Source organism: Oncorhynchus mykiss, chromosome 4, assembly GCF_057628025.1.
Source record: "Oncorhynchus mykiss isolate SJ-2025 chromosome 4, ASM5762802v1, whole genome shotgun sequence".
Lineage (NCBI taxonomy): Eukaryota > Metazoa > Chordata > Actinopteri > Salmoniformes > Salmonidae > Oncorhynchus > Oncorhynchus mykiss.
In genome coordinates this window covers 30,742,501-30,769,231 of record NC_143025.1, presented here as the reverse complement: position 1 = coordinate 30,769,231, position 26,731 = coordinate 30,742,501, and the positions used below count along the sequence as shown (strand labels likewise).

The window sequence follows — 26,731 nt, the reverse complement described above, 5'->3', positions numbered from 1 at the left end:
CATGGAAAGAATACATTGTCAATCTCTTCCTATATTTCCAACACTATTTCTTTAGGTTACTACTGTAGCATTATAAGCTAACAGTGAACCAAAGAGAATGCAATTAGTAGGTATACCAATGGTGCCCAGTCTGCCATTAATAATCCTGCCTTTACCTTTGTCTCTGTGTCCACTGGCTCAGCTTCCACCTGGGCTAAGACCTTCAGGGGGCTCCTGGGCACCTCCTCTTCATCTGAGCTGCCCTCGTCTCCCTCACTCTTCCTCAGAGAGGGGGGCCTCTGGCCAAACTTGATATTCTGTGCTATCTGCCTCTGCACATTCAACACGTACACACACATTTTGGGTTTGGTGTTAGACATTGACGAGAGCAGTAACGCTAAAGTGTCTGTTAGAGTGTAATTGATTGTTACCTGGGGCAACGGTTGACTTACGAGTCATCAACCAAGACTGTGAACATACATCACAGACTGTGTGTGTGTGCGTGTGTGTTTAAGTCCCACCTGCAGGTTCCTGACTTTATCGGAGACGTTTTCCTGGGACATGGTATGTTCTGGACTGGGCTCCTGTACTGCTTCCTCTGGGATAAACACACTGTCGTGGGAGAGGGCTCGGGAGCCAATGGGGTTCAGCTCCCTGCAAAGACAAAACGGACTCTACAGATATAGTATGTTATTACAGTCAGTCATTCATTTCTGACAGGGTGTAGTGTCCCTCACACACTCTAAACTCCATAAATTAAAAGCTAAAAGTCAGTCAAGCAGTTTATAGAACACATTTCAACTAAACCGCACCCCTTTCTCACCAGACCGTGAGATTTAATCGACTCTGCTGACATGAAAATAGATAAACAGATCCATTGCAATCGAGAAGCCACATGGTAATACAGTGTCTTCAGAAAGTATACATACCCCTTGATCTATTCTACATTGTGTTGTGGTACAGACTGAATTCAAAATGAATGTAAAAAAAAAAAATCTAACCAATCTACATACGATACCCCATAATGACAATGGGAAAACATGTTTTTATACATTTTTGCAACTTTATTGAAAATGAAATACAGAAATATCTCATTTAGATACATAAGTATTCACACCTCTGAACCAATACTTTGTAGAAGCTCCTTTGGCAGCGACCACATTCTTTCTGGGAAAGTCTAAGAGTTTTGCACACCTGGATTTTACAATATTTGCACATAATTTTTTTTTTTTAATTCTTCAAGCTCTGTCGAGTTGGTTGTTGATCATTGCTAAACAGCCATTTTCAAGTCTTGCCATAGATTTTTAAGCCGATTTAAGTCAAAACTGTAACTAATCCATTCAGTCAGGAACATTCAATATCATCTTAGTAAGCAACTCCAGTGTATATTTGACCTTGTGTTTTAGGTTATTGTCCTGCTGAAAGGTGAATTTGTCTCCCAGTGTCTGTTGGAAAACAGACTGAACTAGGTTTTCCTCTAGGATTTTGCCTGTGCTTAGTTCAATTCCATTTATTTTACTCTTAAAAAAACTCCCTAGTCCTTTCTGATGACAAGCAACCCATAACATGATGCAGCCACCACCATGCTGGAAAATATGAAGAGTGATACTCAGTGATGTGTTGTGATGGATTCGCCCCAAACATAACGCTTTGTATTCAGAACATGAAATTCATTTCTTTGCCACATGTCTTGCAGTTTTACAAACAGGAATCACAGGATGCATGTTTAGGGATATTTGTATTCTGTATAGGCTTCCTTCTTTTCACTCTGTCATTTAGGTTAGTATTGTGGAGTAACTACAATGTTGTTGAGCCATCCTCAATTTTCTCCTATCACAACCATTAAACCCGGTTTCCTTCCTCTCCGGCAACTGAGTTAGGAAGGATGCCTGTATCTTTGTAGTGACTGCGTGTATTGATACACCATCCAAAGTGTGATTAATAACTTCAGCATGCTCAAAGGGATATTCAATGTCTGCTTTTTTAAATGTATTACCCATCTACCAATACGTGCCTTCTTTGCGAGGCATTGTAAAAACCTCCCTGGTCTTTGTGGTTGAATCTGTGTTTGAAATGCACTGCTCGACTGAGGAATATTACAGATAATTGTGTTGGGTACAGAGATGAGGTAGTCATTCAAAAATCATGAAAAACACTATTATTGCACACTATTATTGAGTCCATGCAACTTATTATGTGAGTTGTTAAGAACATTTTTACTCCTGAACTTATTTAGGCTTGCCATTTAACAAAAGGGGTGAATACTCGACTCAAAACATTTCAGTTTTTCATTTTAAATTAATTAGTAAACATTTCTAAAAACATATTTCCACTTTGACATTATGGGTTATTGTGTGTAGGCCAGTGACACAAAATCTAAATTGAAATTAATTTTACATTCAGGCTGTAAAACAACAAAATGTTGAAAAAGTCTAGGGGTGTAAATACTTTCTGAGGGCACTGTGTATATGTGGGATATAAGTTGGGTCTTCGTGGGAATAGTATCATAGGCTTTCTCTGTGGTCTGGGTAAGTGTGTCTTACTGAAAGGGATTAAAGACATAATGTGCTCAAGGCCATGCAGACTAAATTATTGATAAGACCTGTGTTTAGAGTTTGTTTCATTTTGAGGTGGAGGCCTGTACAAGCAATAGGGGGGAAACTGAAATGGCGGTACAACTCAACTCTTTATGACAACATTATGAGCAATGTATAAATGCAATCTTGACTGCTGGAGTATTTCACAGCATCAAACAGAATGCATAAATGTCCTGTTTACCTCAGATGTTGATTGGTCTCCTCATCATCTGAGACGACTCCGTTGCACACTTCCCCTGTGGAGAAGCTAGCTTTCAGCTCTACTGCATCAAAGCCCCTCTGCGCTGCCTCCCTCTTCTTCCTCCTCCCAAACAGACGTCGGAACGGCTGGAATTTGCCCTGCCGTCGCCTCTCTGCACGCAGAAAGAGAAATTATAACCAAAGCCACTAGCCACACACTATCAGCTTATCTCTCTTTATATCACACCCATGAACATGTTTGATTACATATAAATGTGTGGGCCGGAGTGTGTGTGAATGTGTGCAATTTACACAAGGTGTGTGAACGGATACAAAAGAACTCCACAGCAGATGAAGTGAAGAGAAAACCTTGGCTCGGTTGATAATACTTACCTTCAACAACAGTATGTTTATGCGAACGCCTATCTGAAAGCCTATGTACAGTAGTAGGACTACTCAGGAGGACATGGTTGAGAACCAACATTCTGATCACATAACAGGCTGAATCATTCTGTCCTGACTGGACCTTTGGGAGTCACTCAGTAAATAAATCACTCACTCTGACTGACTGACTCTGTCCTTCCCATATCCAAACATATACTGTAATCCGTATGTCTGCATATAATATCACGTGTTTCACTTGAATACTGAAACGCTCTTTGGATAATGTAGAGACACAGGTGAGGAGCACTCCTTTGGTTATAGTTAATCCATGAGGTGATCTTTGATCAAGGGATGAAATATTATAAAACAGAAATACTATAAAACAAAATGGCTGTTGTAGCCTCAACGGTGCATTTTTTATTCTTGCAATGCATAAGCCGAGAACAATAAAGTTTTTTATTTTTTTATCCACAGGTGTTCTAAAAACTTTTGGCTGGTATTGTATATTTGTGTTCTTTTGTTGAGGAAGTATTTTTTTAAATCAAATAAATGCACTATTATTGATTAAAATCACACAATTTATCTCTATCCCTCAGTGTACACTCAACCCCGTTACGCCAACCAAACTCTGCCAATAAAAACGGTCAGTCCACCCTTATGTGCCATCATTAACAGGAAGTGACATTATTCAACCATTTTTAACTGCATGGTACAGAAACAGATACGTAATCACATTCTTTTATATCTTTGTTTTCTTGCTTTTTAAAGACAGGTGGGGATTGTTGAGCAGACCAACACAACCCCATTACATGAAATACAGATGGAAAACTAGTACTTATCAAAATGATACTTTAAACCATAAAAACATACAAAACATTAATTTCGTTCCTTCACCACATGAGGAGCCATTTTGAGCCCCCCCAAAATTAAAACCCGTCACACTCAACCCATACACATGTTTCATTGTAACTGTCACGCCCTGACCTTAAAAAGCCTTTTTATGTCTCTATTTGGTTTGGTCAGGGTGTAATTTGGGGTGGGCATTCTATGTTCTCTTTTCCATGTTTTTGTATATTTTTGTTTGGGCCGGGTATGGTTCTCAATCAGGGACAGCTGTCTATCGTTGTCTCTGATTGGGAACCATACTTACAGTGCCTTGCGAAAGTATTCGCCCCCCTTGAACTTTGCTACCTTTTGCCACATTTCAGGCTTCAAACATAAAGATATAAAACTGTATTTTTTTGTGAAGAATCAACAACAAGTGGGACACAATCATGAAGTGGAACGACATTTATTGGATATTTCAAACTTTTTTAACAAATCAAAAACTGAAAGATTGGGCGTGCAAAATTATTCAGCCCCCTTAAGTTAATACTTTGTAGCGCCACCTTTTGCTGCGATTACAGCTGTAAGTCGCTTGGGGTATGTCTCTATCAGTTTTGCACATCGAGAGACTGACATTTTTTCCCATTCCTCCTTGCAAAACAGCTCGAGCTCAGTGAGGTTGGATGGAGAGCATTTGTGAACAGCAGTTTTCAGTTCTTTCCACAGATTCTCGATTGGATTCAGGTCTGGACTTTGACTTGGCCATTCTAACACCTGGATATGTTTATTTTTGAACCATTCCATTGTAGATTTTGCTTTATGTTTTGGATCATTGTCTTGTTGGAAGACAAATCTCCGTCCCAGTCTCAGGTCTTTTGCAGACTCCATCAGGTTTTCTTCCAGAATGGTCCTGTATTTGGCTCCATCCATCTTCCCATCAATTTTAACCATCTTCCCTGTCCCTGCTGAAGAAAAGCAGGCCCAAACCATGATGCTGCCACCACCATGTTTGACAGTGGGTATGGTGTGTTCAGGGTGATGAGCTGTGTTGCTTTTACGCCAAACATAACGTTTTGCATTGTTGCCAAAAAGTTCAATTTTGGTTTCATCTGCCCAGAGCACCTTCTTCCACATGTTTGGTGTGTCTCCCAGGTGGCTTGTGGCAAACTTTAAACAACACTTTTTATGGATATCTTTAAGAAATGGCTTTCTTCTTGCCACTCTCCCATAAAGGCCAGATTTGTGCAATATACGACTGATTGTTGTCCTATGGACAGTCTCTCCCACCTCAGCTGTAGATCTCTGCAGTTCATCCAGAGTGATCATGGGCCTCTTGGCTGCATCTCTGATCAGTCTTCTCCTTGTATGAGCTGAAAGTTTAGAGGGACGGCCAGGTCTTGGTAGATTTGCAGTGGTCTGATACTCCTTCCATTTCAATATTATCGCTTGCACAGTGCTCCTTGGGATGTTTAAAGCTTGGGAAATCTTTTTGTATCCAAATCCGGCTTTAAACTTCTTCACAACAGTATCTCGGACCTGCCTGGTGTGTTCCTTGTTCTTCATGATGCTCTCTGCGCTTTTAACGGACCTCTGAGACTATCACAGTGCAGGTGCATTTATACGGAGACTTGATTACACACAGGTGGATTGTATTTATCATCATTAGTCATTTAGGTCAACATTGGATCATTCAGAGATTCTCACTGAACTTCTGGAGAGAGTTTGCTGCACTGAAAGTAAAGGGGCTGAATAATTTTGCACGCCCAATTTTTCAGTTTTTGATTTGTTAAAAAAGTTTGAAATATCCAATAAATGTCGTTCCACTTCATGATTGTGTCCCACTTGTTGTTGATTCTTCACAAAAAAAGACAGTTTTATATCTTTATGTTTGAAGCCTGAAATGTGGCAAAAGGTCGCAAAGTTCAAGGGGGCCGAATACTTTCGCAAGGCACTGTAGGTAGCCCTTATCCCTCCTTTCTGTGTGGGAAGTTTTATTTGTTTGTGGCACTATGGACCTTAAGCTTCACGGTCGTTTTGTATGGTTTATTGTTTTGTTGCCGTCATTTTAAATAAAGGAAGAATGTAAGCTCACCTCGCTGCGCTTTGGTCTTCCTTCAATGACAGCAGTGACAGTAACAGGGGTTGTAAAACCTGTGACAGGGTTGAGTTATATACTTTATTTATGAATATTGCATCTAAACAAATTCATTTTTTAATATATTATACATTATATATAGTTTATTATTCACTTATGAAACATGCTGTAATGTGTTCCATGTGAACAAAAAATATATTTTAAGGCAGGTAGACTAGGGGTAGGAGAGTTGGCCAAGGCTCTTAACTTCCGTTGTTCCTTTAAGTTGCTCTAGATCCTAAATGACTCAAGGATTATAGTGTAGACATGCATATATTCTAAGAATCTTTGATTTAACGTTATCCACTGAAACATCTAGGGAATGGTGGCACCCACATCAACAGCAGAAAGACAAAGGCAGGGTCGAGCACGTCAAAATGCTGACCCAGAAAAAAAGGAACAATACTTTGAGAGAGAGCGTCAGAGATGGAAAAGAAATGTTGAGGCAGGGAAAAAGAAAAAGATCAGTGATTTAAAGTGAGAGAGACCAGCGTCAAAAGCGTAAACAGTGGAGAACAGCATACAAAAGAAGCAATGAGGGGAAAGGAGCACTGAGGAACTTGACCACTCCTCCACAAAGTCCAGATCATGTTCCAGAGCAGTCCCCACAGACAGGATCTTCAAGGTCAGGGCAATGTGGCAATGGTACATGGAACTTTTTTTTGAGTCAAGCCATGGAAAAGGGGCTCCTGATGGTGTGGGAGGAACGTTGAAGAGAACGGCGGACGGGTTGGTGGCTAAGGGCCGTGATATCAGTGATGCACAGGAGCTTTACAAAGCCCTCCGTGAGACAAACACGTCAGGGAAGCTGTTCTTTGGGAAGTGTGCCGATGTCGAACGTCTGATGGAGATGATGTCAAGCCCGATAAAAGCGGTGCCCTCCACCATGAGAATACACCAGGTCATCACCCTTTCTCCTGGTGAGCTGATGTCTGGGGATACACCAGGTCATCACCCTTTCTCCTGGTGAGCTGATGTCTGGGGATACACCAGGTCATCACCCTTTCTCCTGGTGAGCTGATGTCTGGGGATACACCAGGTCATCACCCGTGCTCCTGGTGAGCTGATGTCTGGGGATACACCAGGTCATCACCCGTGCTCCTGGTGAGCTGATGTCTGGGGATACACCAGGTCATCACCCGTGCTCCTGGTGAGCTGATGTCTGGGGATACACCAGGTCATCACCCGTGCTCCTGGTGAGCTGATGTCTCGTGATGTCAGCTGCCTTTGTTCAACAAAGAAGGACCGAAACTGTACATGCTTTAACACACCCTACTTCAGTTTCAGGCAGAAGGTCCTGGCTGCTCCAGAACAGCCAGCCAATGAGGAAAATCCACAACCTGTGGACGAAATCCAGTGGGGAAATCCAGGTCTTCTTAGGCAGTGGTGTATAGTGGAATACGATGATGACCTTTATCCAGGCTTCATCCTCTGCACGGATGAAATGAGTGTACAAGTGAAATGTATGCATCGTGTAGGACCAAAAACATTTTTCTGGCCTTTTGGAGACGACTGGTCCTTGAGATGATTCCACCCCCACAGCGTGTGACATCCTGCCACGTAGAGGTTGAGAGAGACGTGTGGGCCAGACTCTCAGGAAGAAAACCATGAATGAATATGGTGCTCCTGAGAAGAAGGATAGTCATGCTGACACTAGTGCTGTAGTTACAGCTGTTCTAGCATTCTAAATGCCCTTGGAAAATGTTCCTACAGTTTGATGACACGTTGAACTTCTCTGATGAAACGTGTTGAATGTTATTAATTACCCTAATGCCGGAGGTTTTTTTAAATTCATTTTTAGATATTTACTGCAGTTTGGTTAATAAAAACCAGATTGTTCTAAATATATCTAAATGTCCTTATTACATGCATCCAATGAAGTGCAATGTTTCCGGGTAAATCTTGAAGGGATTTTGATAGTAAACTAAACTAGTTTATATAGAAACCGATGTGTCTCTTCAACCCTGTTACAGTATCCAACCATCACCCTAGTCTCAACCCTGTCACATGACAATATTTGTTCAAAGAAATGTGAAAGATGAATAAATATGAATTGAATGTTTTCTGAGCTCAGTCTGAAATGTTAAGGACAATCCCAAGATGATTAGATTTATGTTAAAATTCTGAATTGAAAGCATTTTTTTATTTAAATGATGAGTCCCGTTGACACGTGTCTATTTCAGGGTTTACTATAGCAACATTGCGATTTTGCATACATTTTAACGTGTTTTTGCTTCGTCATTATGGGGTATTGTGTGTAGATTGATGAGGATCATCAATGATCGGCTATGAAAAGCCAACTGACATTTGCTCCTGAGGTGCTGACTTGTTGCACCCTCAACAACCAGTGTGATTATTATTATTTGACCCTGCTGGTCATTTATGAACATTTTAACATCTTGGCCATGTTCTGTTATAATCTCCACCCGACACAGCCAGAAGAGGACTGGCCACCCCACATAGCCTGGTTCCTCTCTAGGTGTCTTCCTAGGCTTTGGCCTTTCTAGGGAGTTTTTCCTAGCCACCGTGCTTCTACACTTGCATTGCTTACTGTTTGGGGTTTTAGGCTGGGTTTCTGTACAGCACTTTGATATATCAGCTGATGTAAGAAGGGCTATATAAATAAATCTGATTTGATTTGATTTAAAAAATATATATATTGTAGAATAATACTGTAACGTATCAAAATGTGGAAAAAGGAAAGGGGTCTGAATACTTTCTGAATGCACTGTATTCCAGCTATTTATATATCAATTCCAGTTGAACTTTATCAAAAGCCTTTAAGTCAGCTATGAATACCAGGCCTGGTTTCCCTGATTATTCATAATGTTCTATTTTTCCCAGTACTTGTTTTATATTACCTCCAATGTATTGTCCATGTAAAAAAATCTGTCTGATTAGGATGAATAATATCCAACATTTTTTTAACACCTTTTTAATTCTATACGCCATGGAATTTGTCTAAATTTTTGCATCACAACACTGAATTGTAATGGGCCTACATTTTGTTTTATGGACTGGATCTTTATATTTACCACTTGGGTCCTGTTTCAGTAGTTGAGGTTGAGTATCTGATAATCTACCATTTTTATAGGAGTGGTTAAAACGGTCCTCTGAGTACATCAAAAAAGGTTTGGTATACCTCAACTGGTATGCCATCTATCCCTGGATTTTTCCCAGACTTAAATGCTTTAATTGCATCAATAAGTTCCTCCTCTGTAGTTTGGCCTTCACATGAGTCTTTCTGTACAGTTGTTAATTTTACATTATTAACAGAAAAAAAAATCCATACAATTAACTTCAGTTAGTGAAGATGGAGGAGACTGAGATGAAAACATATACTTAAAATAATTAGCTTCCTCTTTAAAAACATTGTTTGGTGAATCATGGATGACTCCATCATTCGTAACAAGTTTCAGTAAATAATTTTTGGTTGCATTTCTATGTTGAAGATTAATTTTTGTCTTCTCCCATATTCCATCAAGTTCACTTAATTTTTTAAATAATATGTTGCATTTGATCTTTCTTGAATAAGTTCCTCTATTTCTTTTTTCTATAACGTCTTCTGTGCCTATATTGCTCTCTATCTGTACTGTTAGTCCTTTTTACTTCATTAATATGAACTATTTTGACCTAAATTGCTTTTGTTTTAAAGATGAGTATTGAATTGCATGGCCTCTAAAGGCACATTTAAAAGTGTCCCTTACAATAAGGGGATTTGCTGTACCTATGTTATTTCGGAAAAAGTCAGTTACAAATTATTCTGTTCTAGTTAAAAACAAGTTATCATCCAATAGGCTTTGATTAAAGTTCCAATATCCTTTCCCACATGGAAATTCTGTAAGAGTAAGGTATATGCCAATTATTTGATGATCCATTAAGCCAAGATAGTGCAGGTCCACTTAGGCCATGGCCCAGTGAGCCCCAGGAGCCGGGCCATGGAGGTGAAAACACAAAGTCTGAGGCTTTTTGGTAAAACACTAGGGTAAATCCTCAGTGGAAATGCAACATTATTAAAGAGTAGGGAGCTCCTAATGTGAACACTGGTGCTCAGCATGCCCACAGAGCATTTTAGATCTTCCAAGTGGTAGAATGCTAGCACACCAGACCAGCTAGGCCACAAACAAAACAAACCAATATGATATCTACAGAATCCCCTACTATAATATTGAATGATGAAGCTCTACTACAGTGAAGACAGGAAATTACATTGACAGCCATGCTCAAGAGAATTTCCTGTTTATCAGATAATAAAATGCGGTTCCCTGAGTGCCGAAGCTTATCTCTGGAAATGTCAATGTCAGTGTGTAAAGGACACATTACAGTGTACATCTAATTTCTTCTCTCTACAAAATTCATTAGAGATTCGCACCCTGAGACCTAACCTCATAATGCACTTATGGACAAGAACGTCTCATGGACAAGAAAGCTTGTTGTTAATTTATCTACAAGGCAGTTGCTTACTGCTACTATAACAACATAATGATTACAATATAATTTTGCTGGTATTGGCCATGTGAATTATAGACCAGTATCCAGGCTTGAAATATTGATTCAGTAAATTACCTTTGTCCAAAACATAAATCATAGTGTACCTACCTACCACACAACCACGGACGATGCAAACCCCTCCACTGGCTCACACTGATAGGGCATGATTTCAGTTGGTCATGATTGAGTCATGGCAACAGAGCAGTTTTAAATGCCACAGTGTTGAATTGAAGATAAGACGAGAGGACCTTTGATTCCAATCTTTATCGCCTTGTTAGCTTTCCTTGCCAGTCAGATATAAACTTTAAGCCATATAATCTAAACATTCCCACATCAGGGGTGGTTAGGGGGTGTGTTTTCCTGGATTAGTGCATGTGTTCCCATGTGTGTCTGCATGAGCAAAAGCTGAAGAACATACGCACATCCAGGTACTTTTTTGTATGTGCTGGAGTTATGGTTGAATTGATAAAAATAACAAGGAAAACGCTGCTGTTCATGCTCCCAGGTGATTTTATTGTTACACTGTTTCGACCCTTAGGTCTTTATGAGCGGCCATGTGTCTGTACGAGCAGCTATGTGTGTATCTATGTCCGTGTGTGTGTGTAACTATACTAGAATAGTAAACTTTTTTTTGTTGTCGACATACTGTGTACATGTTGTTAGTCCCCACAATATGAAATGCTATTTCTAGGGGGTTTAGGGTTAAGGTTACAATTAGTGTTAGAATTAGGTTTAGGGTTAGGAGCTAAGCTTAGTTTTTTGGGGGTTAGAGTTTGGAGCTAGGGTTAGGTTTAGGGTTAAGGTTTTCGGGTTAAGGTTAGGGGTTAAAATCCTCCCTGGATTTTGTGTTAAAAGCTCTACAACAAAGCTTTCTTAGTGTCCAACAAGCTTTCTCTGCCCTTAACCTTGTTCTGAACACCTCCAAAACAAAGGTCATATGGTTTGGTAAGAAGAATGCCCCTCTCCCCACAGGTGTGATTACTACCTCTAGAGCTTGAGGTAGTCACCTCATAGAAGTACTTGGGAGTATGGCTAGACGGTACACTGTCCTTCTCTCAGCACATATCAAAGCTGCAGGCTAAAGTTAAATCTAGACTTGGTTTCCTCTATCATAATCGCTCCTTTTTCACCCCAGCTGCCAAACTAACCCTGATTCAGATGACCATCCTACCCATGCTAGATTACGGAGACGTCATTTATAGATCGGCAGGTAAGGGTGCTCTCGAGTGGCTAGATGTTCTTTACCATTCGGCCATCAGATTTGCCACCAATGGTCCTTATAGGACACTGCACTCTATGCTCCTCTGCAAACTGGTCATCCCTGTATACCTGTCGCAACACCCACTGGTTGATGCTTATTTATAAAACTCTCTTAGGCCTCACTCCCGTCTATCTGAGATAGCTATTGCAGCCCTCATCCTCCACATACAACACCCGTTCTGCCAGTCACATTCTGTTAAAGGTCCCAAAAGCACACACATCCCTGGGTCGCTTGTCTTTTCAGTTCGCTGCAGCTAGCGACTGGAACGAGCTGCAACAAAACACTCAAACTGGACAGTTTTATCTCAGTTTTATTCATTCAAAGACTCAATCATGGACACTCTTACTGACAGTTGTGGCTGCTTTGTGTGATGTATTGTTGACTCTAAATTCTTGCCCTTTGTGTTGTTGCCTGTGGCCAATAATGTTTGTACCCTGTTTTGTGCTGCTACCATGCTGTTGTCATGTTGTGTTGCTACCATGCTGTGTTGTCATGCGTTGCTGCCATGCTATGTTGTTGTCTTAGGTCTCTCTTTATGCAATTCTGTGTTGTCTCTCTTAATGTGATGTGTGTTTTGTCCTATAATTTTATTTAATACGTTTTATCTGTCATCCCAGCACCCGCCCCCGCAGGAGTCCTTTTGGTAGGCCGTCATTGTAAGTAAGAATTTGTTCTTAACTGACTTGCCTAGTTAAATAAAGGTTAAATAAATGGGGAAACTAGGATTTTGAATGGGACTGAATTGTGTCCCCCCACAAGGTTAGTTATACAAGACTGTGTTTGTGTGTGTGTTAGTGGGAGGTCCTGTGATGAACTGAAGTGGGTTAGAGTTACCAGGCTACTCTACACCACTGTGAAGACAAACACTTTCTGGGCTCTCTGAGTATCCCTTTCAGGGCTATAAGTAGCAACCAGTGTGGGATTTCACTCAATGTGTGTTGCTGCACAGGGGCATTGTGGGAAATGATACAGTAAACTCCATATCATCATCTCTGGCAGCTGTGTGAGTTTGAGTAGTGTGTTATGCTAAAAGCATCAGCAACTACATCCATCTATCCTTAGTGATTCAAATACTATACTGTATGTTGACTCTTCACTCATGACCATGTAAATCTTATCAAAATGTCCACCTTTACCAAGACCTCAGCCAAATCATAATCTGTCCTCATATCCAATCCACCACATCAGTGGTATAAATCAATCATAGAATTAGGGTTACCTTATCATTTATTAACAATGGTGCAATTTAGAAAAACAAAGGCCTTAACAGAACAGTGCACCAACCGTTTACCAACAGGATGTCAACAGTGTGCCAGTCTGTTGAACCAGACTGCTGACTGAGCCAACCCTGAGAGTCTACTGGACTCAGCCTATGTGTTTTAGCGTGTGTTATTGAGTAAACTGATGAGCTTCTCTAGCCTATTTATCTCTGACTGTCAGACTGTTTCTCACTCCATCTGTGGAAGTGCTGAGTGTTATTGTACTGTGGCACCGATATCCTATTTCCCCACAACGTGCTCTGCTCTCCCAGCATCAGGACCTGTCCTGCACTGCTTCTGCTCTGTTTCGCTAGCCGGCCCATACTGCACTCACTGCCTCTGGCGTGCTCACACACTCATGCGTGAAACTGTAAAGGACAAGTTTTCTGCAGAGTAGAACACTCAGCAGCACTCCACACGTCTACTCTAGCTAGCCGACTCCCGGGTTAAGTCTATGAATGGTCCACATAAAACATCTTGTACATAGTAAAGCTATTACTACTAATATTCTGCTCCCAACACATACCGACATTTTGAACTACAGCGCAACATTACATTAGACTGTTTGTGATAGGAGAAAGGAAATGCTTAAAGCCCGAGCATAAAGTGGAGAGATGTGGGCCGTGTATTGATTTACCAAGGCCTGAACCATAGTCAACTAAAACGATCCTATTGATCCATTTTTGTTATTTACCGTAGCTCGTATATCAACAATCTACTGCTATTTACTGCTCGCTGTCCTGATTCCTGTTGTTTTCATCCCTTTTGTTTTTGTCCTGACAATTCAATCAATTCAGAATGTATCAGTTCACCATGGTAAATATCAATAGGAGATAAAAGAGCAGCTCTTCGAGCGGGAGCATAGTGCAGAGAACACATAGGGTCAAGCAGAGGACTTAGCACATCACACACATCTAAGACAGGCCTATGTAAAGCTTTTGATATCAGTTACTGTACTACACATCATCACACCATGCCTTTCTTAAAGAGACACTTAAAAAGAGCTCTAAATGTAACCCCACAAAGGCCTCGTTGTATCCTGACGTTATCATTCATTCTAGTCTAAGTCCTGTCTCTTTAAGGCTGTGTCTAAAATCACTCTTGTTTTCCTATTTACCTGGGCTTTCGGATACGGTTACCTCTAAATGAGTTTCACTGGCGTCCGTAGCCATGGTAACGGCACACCTTGTCTGTGGTGAGAGAAAAAGGGAGTGAACATGGGGGTTGTAGTTGTCTTTAGTGGGAGAGTCCCTTGTCAGGAAAGAAAAATAGAAAATGCTGTGGACAGAGCAGCACTCACTGAGTGAAGGGAGAAACATGAGAGTTCACGCAAAGGGCGCACTTTGAATGGCACACTTGTCCCTTGCTCTCCTCTATCTAGCTATGCTCCTCTCTCCCCTCTTTCGGAGAGTCCCTTGGTGACTAGCTTGTTAATGGCAAGGGGAACCGCTCAGAGACCACTGTGCTACACACATTTTGTGTACCAACATCACTGCTATTATGAAGCCAAACAAACACCCAAGATAGCTGGAAAAAGTTTGGCAATTATATGACACTAACACACCTTTCAAATGACACCTAACGCACCTTTCAAATCAATATAATCCCAACCGAACAAAATCACAGGATACTCACAGTATAATTTCCCTCTGCCTCTCCTCCTCTCCTCGCCCCACAGCAGCTGTGAATAATGTGTCAACCCAGCAGGGAAGCACTTTGTTGCTCCAGACCTGCATTTGATTACAGACCCTCCACGTAAGCACAACGTGGATAATACTCGTCACACATGACTGCAGTGCTCCCTCAGATCAAAACCACATGGTACACCCACCAAGACCACCGCCACTTCTAACAGACACCATTTAAGAAACATAATGTATGGACATGAAAGATGCTGGTGTTATCTTGCACCAGAGAATGGCTGCAACACCTCCATCATACACATAGCTCTCTGGCTGCAACACCTCCATCATACACATAGCTCTCTGGCTGCAACACCTCTCATCCAAAACCTGTCAGTCTCTAGACACCATCACGTTGTTGAGCCACAGATTTTCAGATGTACAGTGGAAACACACGGTGTGTAAAATTCTAAGCACTTGGGCCAGAAGCCTGGCATGGTGAGACAGTCCTGAGAAAGAGATGGGGAGAAATAGAGACAGACATATAAAGACGGGGGGGGGGGGGGTGGCGGGGGGGTAGAGATAGAGGGAGCGAGAGGGATAGAGACAGAGAGCACGAGGGAGAGAGAGAGGGAGGGATAGACAGAGAGTGAGATCAACAACGTGCTGTACTCTCTCTGCTACATGCTTCTCCTTTCTGAGGGTGACAGGGTCTGACAGAGCCTCTCAGAAATGTCTCACCAAGAATGGCTCTTTGTCCTGACTGACTATAGTTAGGGCAGGACAAGGAGCCAGCAATCACGTGTGGAGATGTATAAGAGGGAATGTGTATATTGTGTGTATTGATGTGGGTGAGAGTATGCTATTGGTTGTAAGGGAGTAGTGACTGTGTTAGTGTATGCCGGTATTCATGTAATTGGTGTGGAAGTGTGTATGAGTGTTTGCATACGTGTACAGTATGTGCGTTGTTATGGATGTACAGTGCCTTCAGAAAATATTCATAACCCTTGACTTATTCCACATTTTGTTGTGTTACAGCCTGAATTCAAAATGTATTAAATATATATTTTGTCCTCACCCATCTACACACAACACCCCATAATGACAATTTGAAAACATGTTTTTAGACATTTTGGCAAATTTACAAAATGTGTCTTTCTGGGTAAGTCTCTAAGAGCTTTCCACACCTGAATTATGCAACATTTACCCATGATTCTTTTCAAAATTCTTCAAGCTCTGTCAAGTTGGTTGTTGATCATTGCAAGACAGCCACATTCAAGTTTTGCCATAGATTTTCAAGTAGATTTAAGTCAAAACTGTAACTCAGTTACATTGTGTCTTCTTGGTAAACAACTCCAGTGTAGATTTGGCCTTGTGTTTTAGGATATTGTTGTGCTGAAAAGGTGAATTCATCTCCCAGTGTCTGTTGGAAAGCAGACTGAACCAGGTTTTCCCCTAGGATTTTGCCTGTGCTTAGCTCCATTCCGTTTCTTTTTTGTCCTGACAAATTCTCCAGTACTTAATGATTACAAGCATACCCATAACATGATGCAGCCACCACTATGCTTGGAAATATGGATGGTGGTACTCAGTAATGTTTTGTATTGGATTTGTCCCAAATATAACACTGTGTGCTTTGCCATATTCTTTGCAGTATTACTTTAGTGCCTTGTTGCAAACAGGATGCATGTTTTGGAATATTTCAATTCTGTAAAGGCTTCCTTCTTTTCACTGTCATTTAGGTTAGTATTGTGGATAAACTAAAAATGTTGCTGACCCAGCCTACATTTCCTCCTATCACAGCCATTAAACTCTGTAACTGTTTCAAAGTCATTATTGGCCTCATGGTGAAATCCTTGATTTCATTCCTCTCCTGCAACTAAGTTAGGAAGGACGCTTGTATCTTTGCAGTGACTCAGTATATTGATTCACCATCCAAAGTGTAATTAATAACTTCACCATGCTCAAACAGATATTCAATGTCTGCTTTTTAATTTTTTTTTATCTACGCCCTTCTTTGTGAGGTATTGGAAAATCTCTCTGGTCTTTGTGGTTGAATCTGTGTTTGAAATTCACTGCTCGACTGAGGGACCTTACAGAGAATTGTATGTGTGGGGTACAGAGATTAGGTGGTCATTCAAAAATCATGATAAACGCTATTATTGCACACAGAGTGAGTCCATGCAACTTATTATGTGGCTTGTTAAGATGTTTTATTTTTTTACTCCTGAACTTAATTATGCTTGCTATAACAAAGGGGTTGAATACTTATTGACTCAATACATTTCAGTTTTCATTTTTTATTAATTTGTACAAATTTCAAAAAACATAATTCCACTTTGACATTACGAGATATTTTGTGTAGGCCAGTGACAAAACATTTGAAATTCAGGATGTAGAACAACAAAATGTGGAAAAAGTCAAGGGGTGTGAATACTTTCTGAAGGCACTGTATGTGACTGGGCATATTTTGGGTGTGTGAGTAGAATTGCTTTAGCTGAGCTGACCATATGGGTGTATGTTGAGCATGTGTCTGCATGGCAGTGTGTGTGTGTGTGTGTGTGTGTGTGTGTGTGTGTGTCTGCCTGTCTATGCTGTGGTAGACAGACTTGAGAGCAGAGCTGCAGATGGGATGAGAGAAGCACGAGGAGCGGCCATGTGCTCTGCAGAAGCAGAGAGAGAGATGCCTTTGACAAGGGTACAGCTGCAACACAGTGTGAGAGTGGCATAGCATCACGATGCTGTGTTGCAGTGGAGCTGCTGTGTAGCCACTGAAGAGCTCAACATCACTCCACTGTGACACAGCCCTGTGCAATGGCTTAATAGCACAGCTCATTGTCATAAGCACAGTGGGACAGCTAACAGCTAACTGCCATAGCTCAATGGCACAGCTCAGTGCCATGATAAATAGCGCAATGGTTGGCTAAAGTGTCGTAGCTTGACAGCGTAAACAGCTTGTTGTCGAAGCAGACAGACGAGGTGGAACTGTGCAACCCTTTACCTATTTTAGCGGCACAACTTGACAGGGCTGCGCACCACTGCAGAAAAACCTTAGGGAACATCGATCTGCCCTTCTGCACAATGTTTTACCCAGACCAGCGGCGTTGCTGCTGCTGCTTCCTCTCTCTGCGGCTTTGGGAGAAACAAAGGGAAATAAAATACAAACAGAAAGATAAACAGCAGCTTTGGGGTTGTTATTAAAAATATAGGATGGCGATCAGGTATGAAATGGAGGGAAACTAAGGTATTTGAAGGTATGGATGAGGATGAGGGTTGGAGCCAAATTCCCTTACTTTAGCAGATACCTGTAGCCTCAAGGCAAGTTTTTAATTGGATTACAAATGTCCCTTATATTGAGGAAGCAAACCTAATAAGTAGTACTACATAGCAAGGTGGGCGTGGGGGACAAGGACATAGAATCCATAGATTCAGGTCAGGGCCTCTAGTTGGTTACAGAATATTGGTTGTTATTGACTAGAGTGCCAATAACGTCTGCAATGCATTACAACAGGGTTGTTATTGTCACATTTACCCCTCTCTTTGTCTCACTCTCTCTTCTCTCCATCCTCTGATGAAAAATATCAGAAGTTTAGCAACCACAGGTTCCCATGGCAACAGAGTCTTGGCAAATCAGAACCGAAGGAGACGCCAAAGGGATCTACCACCACAAGAGGCTTGTCCCTCCTCACTCCAAGGAAGACTCAACTATCACCACTGCTTCCGTAACACATAGAAGCTGACGTCACAATGAGATCGACAGGAACATGATGGCCAGATGATGTTCCCTGTCACCATACTGCAAGTCTTACCATATGCAAGAATATATCATCTATAAAACCGAGAGCAACAACATCAGCTATAATGACAGCAGGAGTTGGAGTGAAAAAGAGGATGATAGAAGGGATCAAACAGAAGATGGACTAAATTGAAGTCTAGATGTGAAGAGTAGCAGAAGACAGAGGAGACAAGGTTGGATGGTGGGACAGAGCGTAGAGATACACAAAGCAGCAGTCACATGACCAACAGGGTTACACTTACCCTACTGACCACTAGTGAGGTAATAGGCTTCCATCCCGTGCCATGCAATAACAAAAAAACTAAACAAATTGGCCTTTTTTCCCCTTCACACTTGCCATCTCACAATGGCACAGTGATGTGAGGCTGACACATCATGTGCAAACTGTTAATGTTACCTACTGAAGCATATTTGCATCCTATAAACTTGGACAATACAGTATAGCATTATTCATTTACCAGGAAGAAATGTAAAATGCTGTTCCATTCAAATATGATTGAATGTTTTTTGGGTGATGAGCATTACACCAACCTGCTACAAGTTGAATTCCGTCAGGAGCAAGCTAACAGTAATTATATCATTCTACTATTGTGCTCCAGTACTACACATACAGGACATGTACTTTACAATTGACACAATGGATGTTTAAAGAGAAATAGTGTTCGTTACTGTGTAAGAATGCAGTCTTACCTTGCTGCTATTGTGTCTGTGTGCAGAGATACTGTATCTCTATGCGAGTGGTGTGTGTGAGCGTGGCCGTTCAACCTGCCTGCTGTCACTGTGCAACTAGGGCATTACCTGGAGTCAGGTGTCATTGCGCAGATGCAGTGAGGGCTTGCATGTGACCGTGTGTTTTTGTTTTCAAATGTTAAGACTGCACAAGTGCACGCAGTGGCTATTTGTTGTGATTGTCGGCACATGGCATCTGCAGTATGTTTGCATGCATATAGAACATTCTGTGGGACTGTGTGTAGACACGTTCATGTTTAAGTGGAGGTGTCTCTCTGAGGGAAGGGCGTGAGGAAGGGGTGGCCTGTCAGCCTGTGATAGGAGAGACGCTGGGTATCCTGCTGTGTCAGTTGCTGCTGTGCCAGTTGCTGCGAGCCTAAGGAGGCACAAAGTGATACTTTGTTTCCTAGCCTGATCTGCCAGTGCAGGAGGAGAACAGAGTGGCATTTTGTCATTTCAACTGGCTGACGCACACAAAGCCGATCACTGTGAATGAACTGCAAATGTGCGTGTGTAACTGTGTGTGTGCCTATTATAGTACATGTGATACAGTGGGTCTCGTGTTGTAGCAGTATTTCAGAGCACTTCCCTAATGTCATGAGACCCATCTTGCAGTCTTGAGGAATGCAGTCTTTGTGGACTCCTTCATAGAGTAGTCTGGTGGAATCATGATGTTGACAGAGGGTTCTAACAGTCACAAGATCAAATGTATAGGATTATAAAAATCTGAGAGGGTTAGAAACCATTAGGTCTAAAGAGATATCATTGGATGATCATAAAATGATGGGGCTTTATTGGACTAAAATCCAAATGTTATATTAGGGTAAAGCTATACAAGTTTTATTGAGAAATACGTTGTATTGCAATCTGAGATCATGTACAGTAATCGCATCAGATAAAAAAATAAGAATTGTATTTGGCTAGCAGACGACTAGCCATCACTATTTCAAAGTTAGAAGGGTCTCCCCCAGCAGCATAATGGGGTGTCGCGTTACAGCCTAATAGGCCTGTATGAGTCACCTATAAAGCCCCTCAGAGCATTGGCAGTATTATCACACTGCAGTCTCATAAGGATATGGTAATGATGGGGCTTTACCAGCCTGGAGGCTGGCTTCATTACAGCAGTATAACACATCAAAGACTCACTGCTCTCGGACTGGCTTTATTAATAGAAACTCCCACAAAACACACACACACACACACACACACACACACACACACACACACACAGGGGGAATGTGAGGAGAAATAAGTCTAAATCATTTAACATTATACGAGCAAGGAGATTTATCAACAGCCTGCAGCGATGACTCTCAGTCATACAGTAGCAGCCATTGCTCGTATATCGTAAAATGTGGCTTTTAATTTGAATGCAAATGTGTATTGATCGGAATGAAATTCCTCCAGTATGACTGGCCTGTTAGATGATGCTTTATGAAAAACTGGTCCAGTTCTTATTCAGGAATATCATGTCCTGATGGATTGAACTATGTGGTTATACAGGAATTGTGCAGTGTTTGAATAGTGTGATTGGATCGGATGCTGTGGTAAGAGGCTCATAGATAAAATTGTGAAAATTGACTAAAATCTATTACAGGAATGGCTCAGATCAATTTATGGAAGAGGAAGCCAGTACTGAATGCAGACAAAAACAACCCTTCATAGAGTAGTTTGTCGACAACGCTGGGAAAACAGGATGCACATCAATTCATTCATTCCTAGAATTCCCTCGAGGATGCTTTCTCTGACTGCTATTTTAGCTTGAACCAAATCTGTGAAAATGCACTATCATACTATACTTACAGGCCAGAGGGTCAAATTACAATTTGGACAGACCTGGGAAGGAATCAAGTGATTCAAGTGATTAAACATCACTGATTACACTGTGTGACACAGAGACATGTCCTCATCCTCCCAAAAAGATGCTGTTTGAGCACATTTCCATGTGTAATTTCTTACAGTATATCAACAATACTTTTTGTTACATGTAATCTCTCTCACCATAGATTACAGGGAGTACACCCTGTTTATATGGCAAAGCCAAATGTATAAACAAACAACATACCAATACGGTATGGTTTTGACAACGGATTTGATTTCTGTCTATAGGAAGAGACGACTTGACTAAGCTACTGTATCTGAGAAACCACAAAAACCTGTCAAAAGCGGAGGACCTTACACCGTGGCAAGGTACCAAATACCAATGCAGTATTTTATGTTCTTTCTAAAAAATAAAAAATGTATCCCCTGCCCCATGAATTATTGACAGTGAAAGCGACGCTTTGGGAAATTGTTTCTCTAGTTCCCACTGCAAAGGGTACAGTACAGACTACAGGGCTACAAAATGCAGCAACTCATTTTGATGACTCCAAACATTCAGTGCTACAGTAGGGGGGGAGCATCTATCTGTCTATGTGCCCACTTATCACCTACCCAACCATATACCATAGACTTTGAGCAGGGATATAATTACTTTTGCTAAACCACTTTGGTCTCATTTAAGACATGGAAGTAGGTACTCAGAGCTCATTTAGGGTTAGATGTATGAGCTATGAGACATGTAACCCTCTCAGAGGTCTATTGTCAACAATGCTCCCCATCTGGGAGACAAAAGGCTGGGCAGTTAAAAAAAAAAAAGTCTACACATCAAGGCATGGGGTTTTACTGGATCTTCTTATTGCTCATTCTGCAATGAGTAAGCTAATGAGATACTCGAAAGAAGCCAACCATACCTGATATGTAGACAACGCAGCATGAGCCAACTGTATCTTTACTAGAGATAATAAACCTGAATGTCAATTTTTGGCTAAATTCATGGACTAAAATCGAAGGAAAATTGCAATACATAACGGTAAATGCTGCATTGGAGAACGAGGCCAAAATCTTAGACTGAAACACCACAGATCCGTTGTTACAACGTTTGAGACAATGATTTCTGTTTTATACATTCTATATAATATATGGGATAAGGATTGAAACAATAGTGCGTGAAATGCATAATGGCATCTCTGGGGTCCATGGCAAAATAAGATATGTCACAGGTAGGCCCTACGTCATGGAAGTGATGCAGGGATGGACCCAAGAGACCGTGGGGGGTCGGCAACATAGTAAAGATTTTCACTATAACAGAGGCGCTGCATTCTTGGTTATATATACATTGCTATAAGAAGGCGCATGTAAGCATGATATGGAGCACAAAGCATCTATCTTTTATGTAATATGTTATCACAAATATGCCGACTGTATATTGAGACAGTAGCCAACAAACGAAAGCTGTAGGATGAACATCCAATTGATGCAATCATCGAAAATATAATGAAAATGACAAATAGCCAATTATCGGCGCAATTCGAGCCATGCCAAATATGTTCACGCATTTATAATTAAATAAAACAACATTGTCCATTTCCAGCGCACAAACACATCTGTAAAGGATGGAGCAATCGTCAGCAGGTCAATGAAAACGAGAGGCTGTGACAAGGTCAGCAGCCTATTGAAAATAAAGACACCATTTATGACAAAGAAAATATGCCAGAATAAAGAACAAGTTCCACCACCTTATAAGTGATCTCGTTTCCCCCGCAAATCGGCCTTGAAGTTGCCGGCGGCGCCTTGTATCTCCAATCTAACAGCTCATCGACCCTCTTTGTGTTGCTGATGCTGCGGGTGCTCGCGACAGACAAGCACGCATGGCCAAGAGTACAGACGGCTCTGGTGAGAAATAGAGTCCCGCACAGTTGCACGCACGTGAGGGTGTGGCTGGCGGAGGCTGCGCTTGGCACAAAAATCACCCAACGTCCACAAGCGATCTCCTTCCTCAAGGCTACGATGCCACTCTCCTGTTTGTTAAAAATCGTTGCCTAGCCTAGGCCTATATAGTATATGTTCACACAATAGCTTTGGCTATTGATCTAGTATAAATAATGTCTGGATAGGCATAGTATATGTCTTTGATTTGATTCGGAGTGGAGGTGCTTGTTTGTCATTGACAGTCTTCACGGTCTGTCACAGTGAAGTGGCCTATCACATTCTGTCTGAAAATGATTACTATATTAGTATAGAAAATCTCACTTCAATTAGCCGCAGTGCGATGGATCTCAAATATTGGGCTAAAATTTGATGTGACGAATATGCGCTCTCTCTGTATTTATATATGGAGGACATACGTGACACCGTTATTGTTCGTTGGCTGTGGGGCAAGACTGGCATGACTGACTTCTTTGTGCATCTTGAGCCAGCCCTTTCAAAATGACCAATGAGTGGGTGCTTCCACAATTCACGAAGCATAAAGGCCTCCATAGTTGGAGACGATTCCAATGATTTAGCACCACCCTAAAAAAAAATAGGCCTAAAATAATACAAAACTGTTACTTCTTTATCAGATCAATGTGCAAAACTGCTGTTGGAAAGACAGACATTCATAATGCAGTTATAAACTGAAAACGAGTTACAACTGTAGGTAGGCTGGGCTTCCAGTAGGAGTCGGCATTGGATTCGTAAAGTCCTTCCCTGCTCCCTCCCAAACCCAGCGGGACAAAATATACTCCACAACTACAGTTCCCACAATCCCCACCGACGCTTTCTTCTTTTTACAGGAACAGGAGTATTTTTGGTAGTAGCAGCCTACTTTACTGAGAATACGATATGTGTACGTGGTAGTTTACACACTTTTTTCTCCTCATAAAAACAACATATCACATATCCAACGGACATCATTCAGAGATCGATGATGCCTCCGCGAAACCAAGATTTCGGACTGAAAAAGGCTGGAGGGGCCAGGAGCGGGTCCGTGATAAACTTCAGAAAAACTGTGAATTCCGGCTCTTTACGCCGCAGCTCTGCTGTCTTGCCATCGGTGCTGACGTTCGCTGTGATCGTGGCGTCCGGGGGCCTTCTGCTCATGATAGAGAAAGGAATGCTGAATAGTATGGAGACACCACCACCTCTGGGATACAGCAAGAGGTCAGGCTACCCCAGACAAGCCCGAAATCTCGATCCAGCTGTGGACGCAGAATCCCAGGTAAATTGAAGCCACGGTGTGTAGATTCCCAGTAGCCCACCACTCGATTTGGCTGGACATGTTTTGGAAGAATATTACTTTAAAATACCTTAGGCCGACAAATGTATTCATAACCAAATAACTAAAGGACTTATTACTCCATTAATGTTTTTGTCACAGGACACTTTGTGTCAACAAATAATGTAGGCTATAACTTCAAAGTCATTTTATTTATATAAAAGTACATGATGCCATCTCGTGATGAAATGTTAGGCCTTGCTTGAGCACTACAGATATTTAATAGAAATCAAGTGCCGTTTGCCCATGAACATTTCATGGGAAGCATTATCTTGGTGGTCTACTCTGATGGAATGCATATCATAACATGTTGTGTAGGTATTAGATTGACACGGGTGATATTGTACTATTATCTTAAATGTCTTACATGAACTCAGCAAACAAAAAGAAACATCCTCTCACTGTCAACGGTGTTTATTTTCAGCAAACTTAACGTGTAAATATTTGTATGAACATAACAAGATTCAACAACTGAGACAAACTGAACAAGTTTCACAGACATGTGACTAACAGAAGTTTAATAATGTGTCCCTCAACAAAGGGGGGAGGTCAAAATCAAAAGTAACAGTCAGTATCTGGTGTGGCCACCAGCTGCATTAAGTACTGCAGTGTATCTCCTCCTCATGGACTGCACCACATTTGCCAACCAGTTCTTGCTGTGAGATGTTACCCCACTCTTCCACCAAGGCACCTGCAAGTTCCCGGACATTTCTGGGGGAGAATGGCCCTAGCCCTCAGCCTCCGATCCAACAGGTCCCAGACGTGCTCAATGGGATTGAGTTCCGGGCTCTTTGCTGGCCATGGCAGAACACTGACATTCCGGTCTTGCAGGAAATCATGCACAGAATGAGCAGTATGGCTGGTGGCATTCTCATGCTGGAGGGTCATGTCAGGATGAGCCTGCAGGATGGGTACCACATGAGGAAGATGTCTTCCCTGTAACACATAGCGTTGAGATTTCCTGTGTAACGGATGTGAAACAGCTAGCTTAGTTAACGGTGGTACGCGCTAAATAGCGTTTCAATCGGTGACGTCACTTGCTCTCAGAACTTGAAGTAGTAGTTCCCCTTGCTCTGCAAGGGCCGCGGCTTTTGTGGAGCGATGGGTAACGATGCTTCGAGGGTGACTGTTGTTGATGTGTGCAGAGGGTCCCTGGTTCACGCCCGGGTGAGGGGACGGTCTAAAGTTATACTGTTACACCTGCAATGACAACAAGCTCAGTCCGATGATGCTGTGACACACCGCCCCAGACCATGACGGACCCTCCACCCCCAAATCGATTCCGCTCCAGAATACAGGCCTTGGTGTCAACGATAAACATGAATCCAACCATCACCCCTGGTGAGACAAAACCGCGACTCGTCAGAGAAGCGCACTTTTTGCCAGTCCTGTCTGGTCCAGCGATGGTGGGTTTGTGCCCATAGGTGACGTTGTTGCCAGTGATGTCTGGTGAGGACACAAGCCCTCAGTCCAGCCTCTCTCAGCCTATTGTGGACAGTCTGAGCACTGATGCAGGGATTGTGTGGAACTCAGGCAGTTGCTGTTGCTGTTCTGTACCTGTCCCACAGGTGTGATGTTTGGATGTACCGATCCTGTGCAGGTGTTGTCACACGTGGTTTGCCACTGCGAGGACGCTCAGCTGGCAGTCCTGTCTTAGGCGTCTCACAGTACGAACATTGCAATGTATTGCCCTGGCCACATCTGCTGACCTCTTGCCTCCTTTACGTTCACACAGATGAGCAGGGACCCTGGGCATCTTTCTTTTGGTGTTTTTTTAGAGTCAGTAGAAAGGCCTCTTTTAGTGTCCTAAGTTTTTGTAACTGTGACCTTAATTGCCTATCGTCTGTAAGCTGTCCGTGTCTTAACGACCGTTCCACAGGTGCATGTTCATGAATTGTTTATGGTTCATTGAACAAGCATGGGAAACAGTGTTTAAACCCTTTACAATGAAGATCTGTGAAGTTATTTGGATTTTTACGAATTATCTTTGAAAGGCTGGGTCCTGAAAAGGGGATGTTTCTTTTTTTGCTGAGTTTAGTTTTAAAATGTATTTTTTTCTTTTACATCTCCCCCAAACCCCATTCAGATTCTCCAGGAGATCCGTAACCGCACCATCCGGACCATGTGTGGTCAGAAGAACATGCCTCACAGTGTGTGGTCCCTGAGCCCCCTGCAGAGGAAAACCCTGCTGCAGCACATCCTGGTGAACGACGAGCACCGCTTCCTCTACTGCTACGTCCCCAAGGTGGCCTGCTCCAACTGGAAGAGGGTTCTGAAGGTCCTGAGTGGGGCTCTAGAGAACGTGGACGTCAACATCAAGATGAACCACAAGAGTGACCTGCTCTTCCTGTCCTCCCTGAAGCCTGAGGAGATCCGCTATAGGCTGAAACACTACTT

The 26,731-nt window shown here is 42.0% G+C and overlaps 2 protein-coding genes across 7 annotated transcripts in view; one reads left to right on the top strand and one right to left on the bottom strand.

Moving 5' to 3' along the window:
- cracd (capping protein inhibiting regulator of actin dynamics) overlaps nt 1–23,197 on the bottom strand; it is a 28,527-nt gene extending 5,330 nt beyond the window's left edge. The window contains exons 1-4 of one of the 6 annotated variants that reach the window (XM_021599436.3): nt 22,815–23,197; nt 2,758–2,929; nt 501–633; nt 156–311 (exon numbers count right to left, since the gene is read on the bottom strand). In XM_021599436.3, coding sequence (XP_021455111.1) covers nt 156–311; nt 501–542 — 198 coding nt within the window. In that variant the 5' untranslated portion in view covers nt 543–633; nt 2,758–2,929; nt 22,815–23,197. Of the gene's footprint in view, nt 1–155; nt 312–500; nt 654–2,757; nt 2,930–10,698; nt 10,897–17,733; nt 17,810–22,814 lie in introns of those variants that run through there. The other 5 variants (XM_021599439.3, XM_090231853.1, XM_021599437.3 and 2 more) reach the window with 5 other exon arrangements.
- A 587-nt stretch (nt 23,198–23,784) lies between these two features.
- Nucleotides 23,785–26,731, top strand: part of chst14 (carbohydrate sulfotransferase 14) — a 3,815-nt gene continuing 868 nt past the window's right edge. Inside the window, exons 1-2 of the mRNA XM_021599432.3 lie at nt 23,785–24,277; nt 26,421–26,731. The exon at nt 26,421–26,731 is cut by the window's right edge and continues 868 nt beyond it. Coding sequence (XP_021455107.3) covers nt 23,984–24,277; nt 26,421–26,731 — 605 coding nt within the window. The 5' untranslated portion in view covers nt 23,785–23,983. The remainder of the gene's footprint in view (nt 24,278–26,420) is intronic.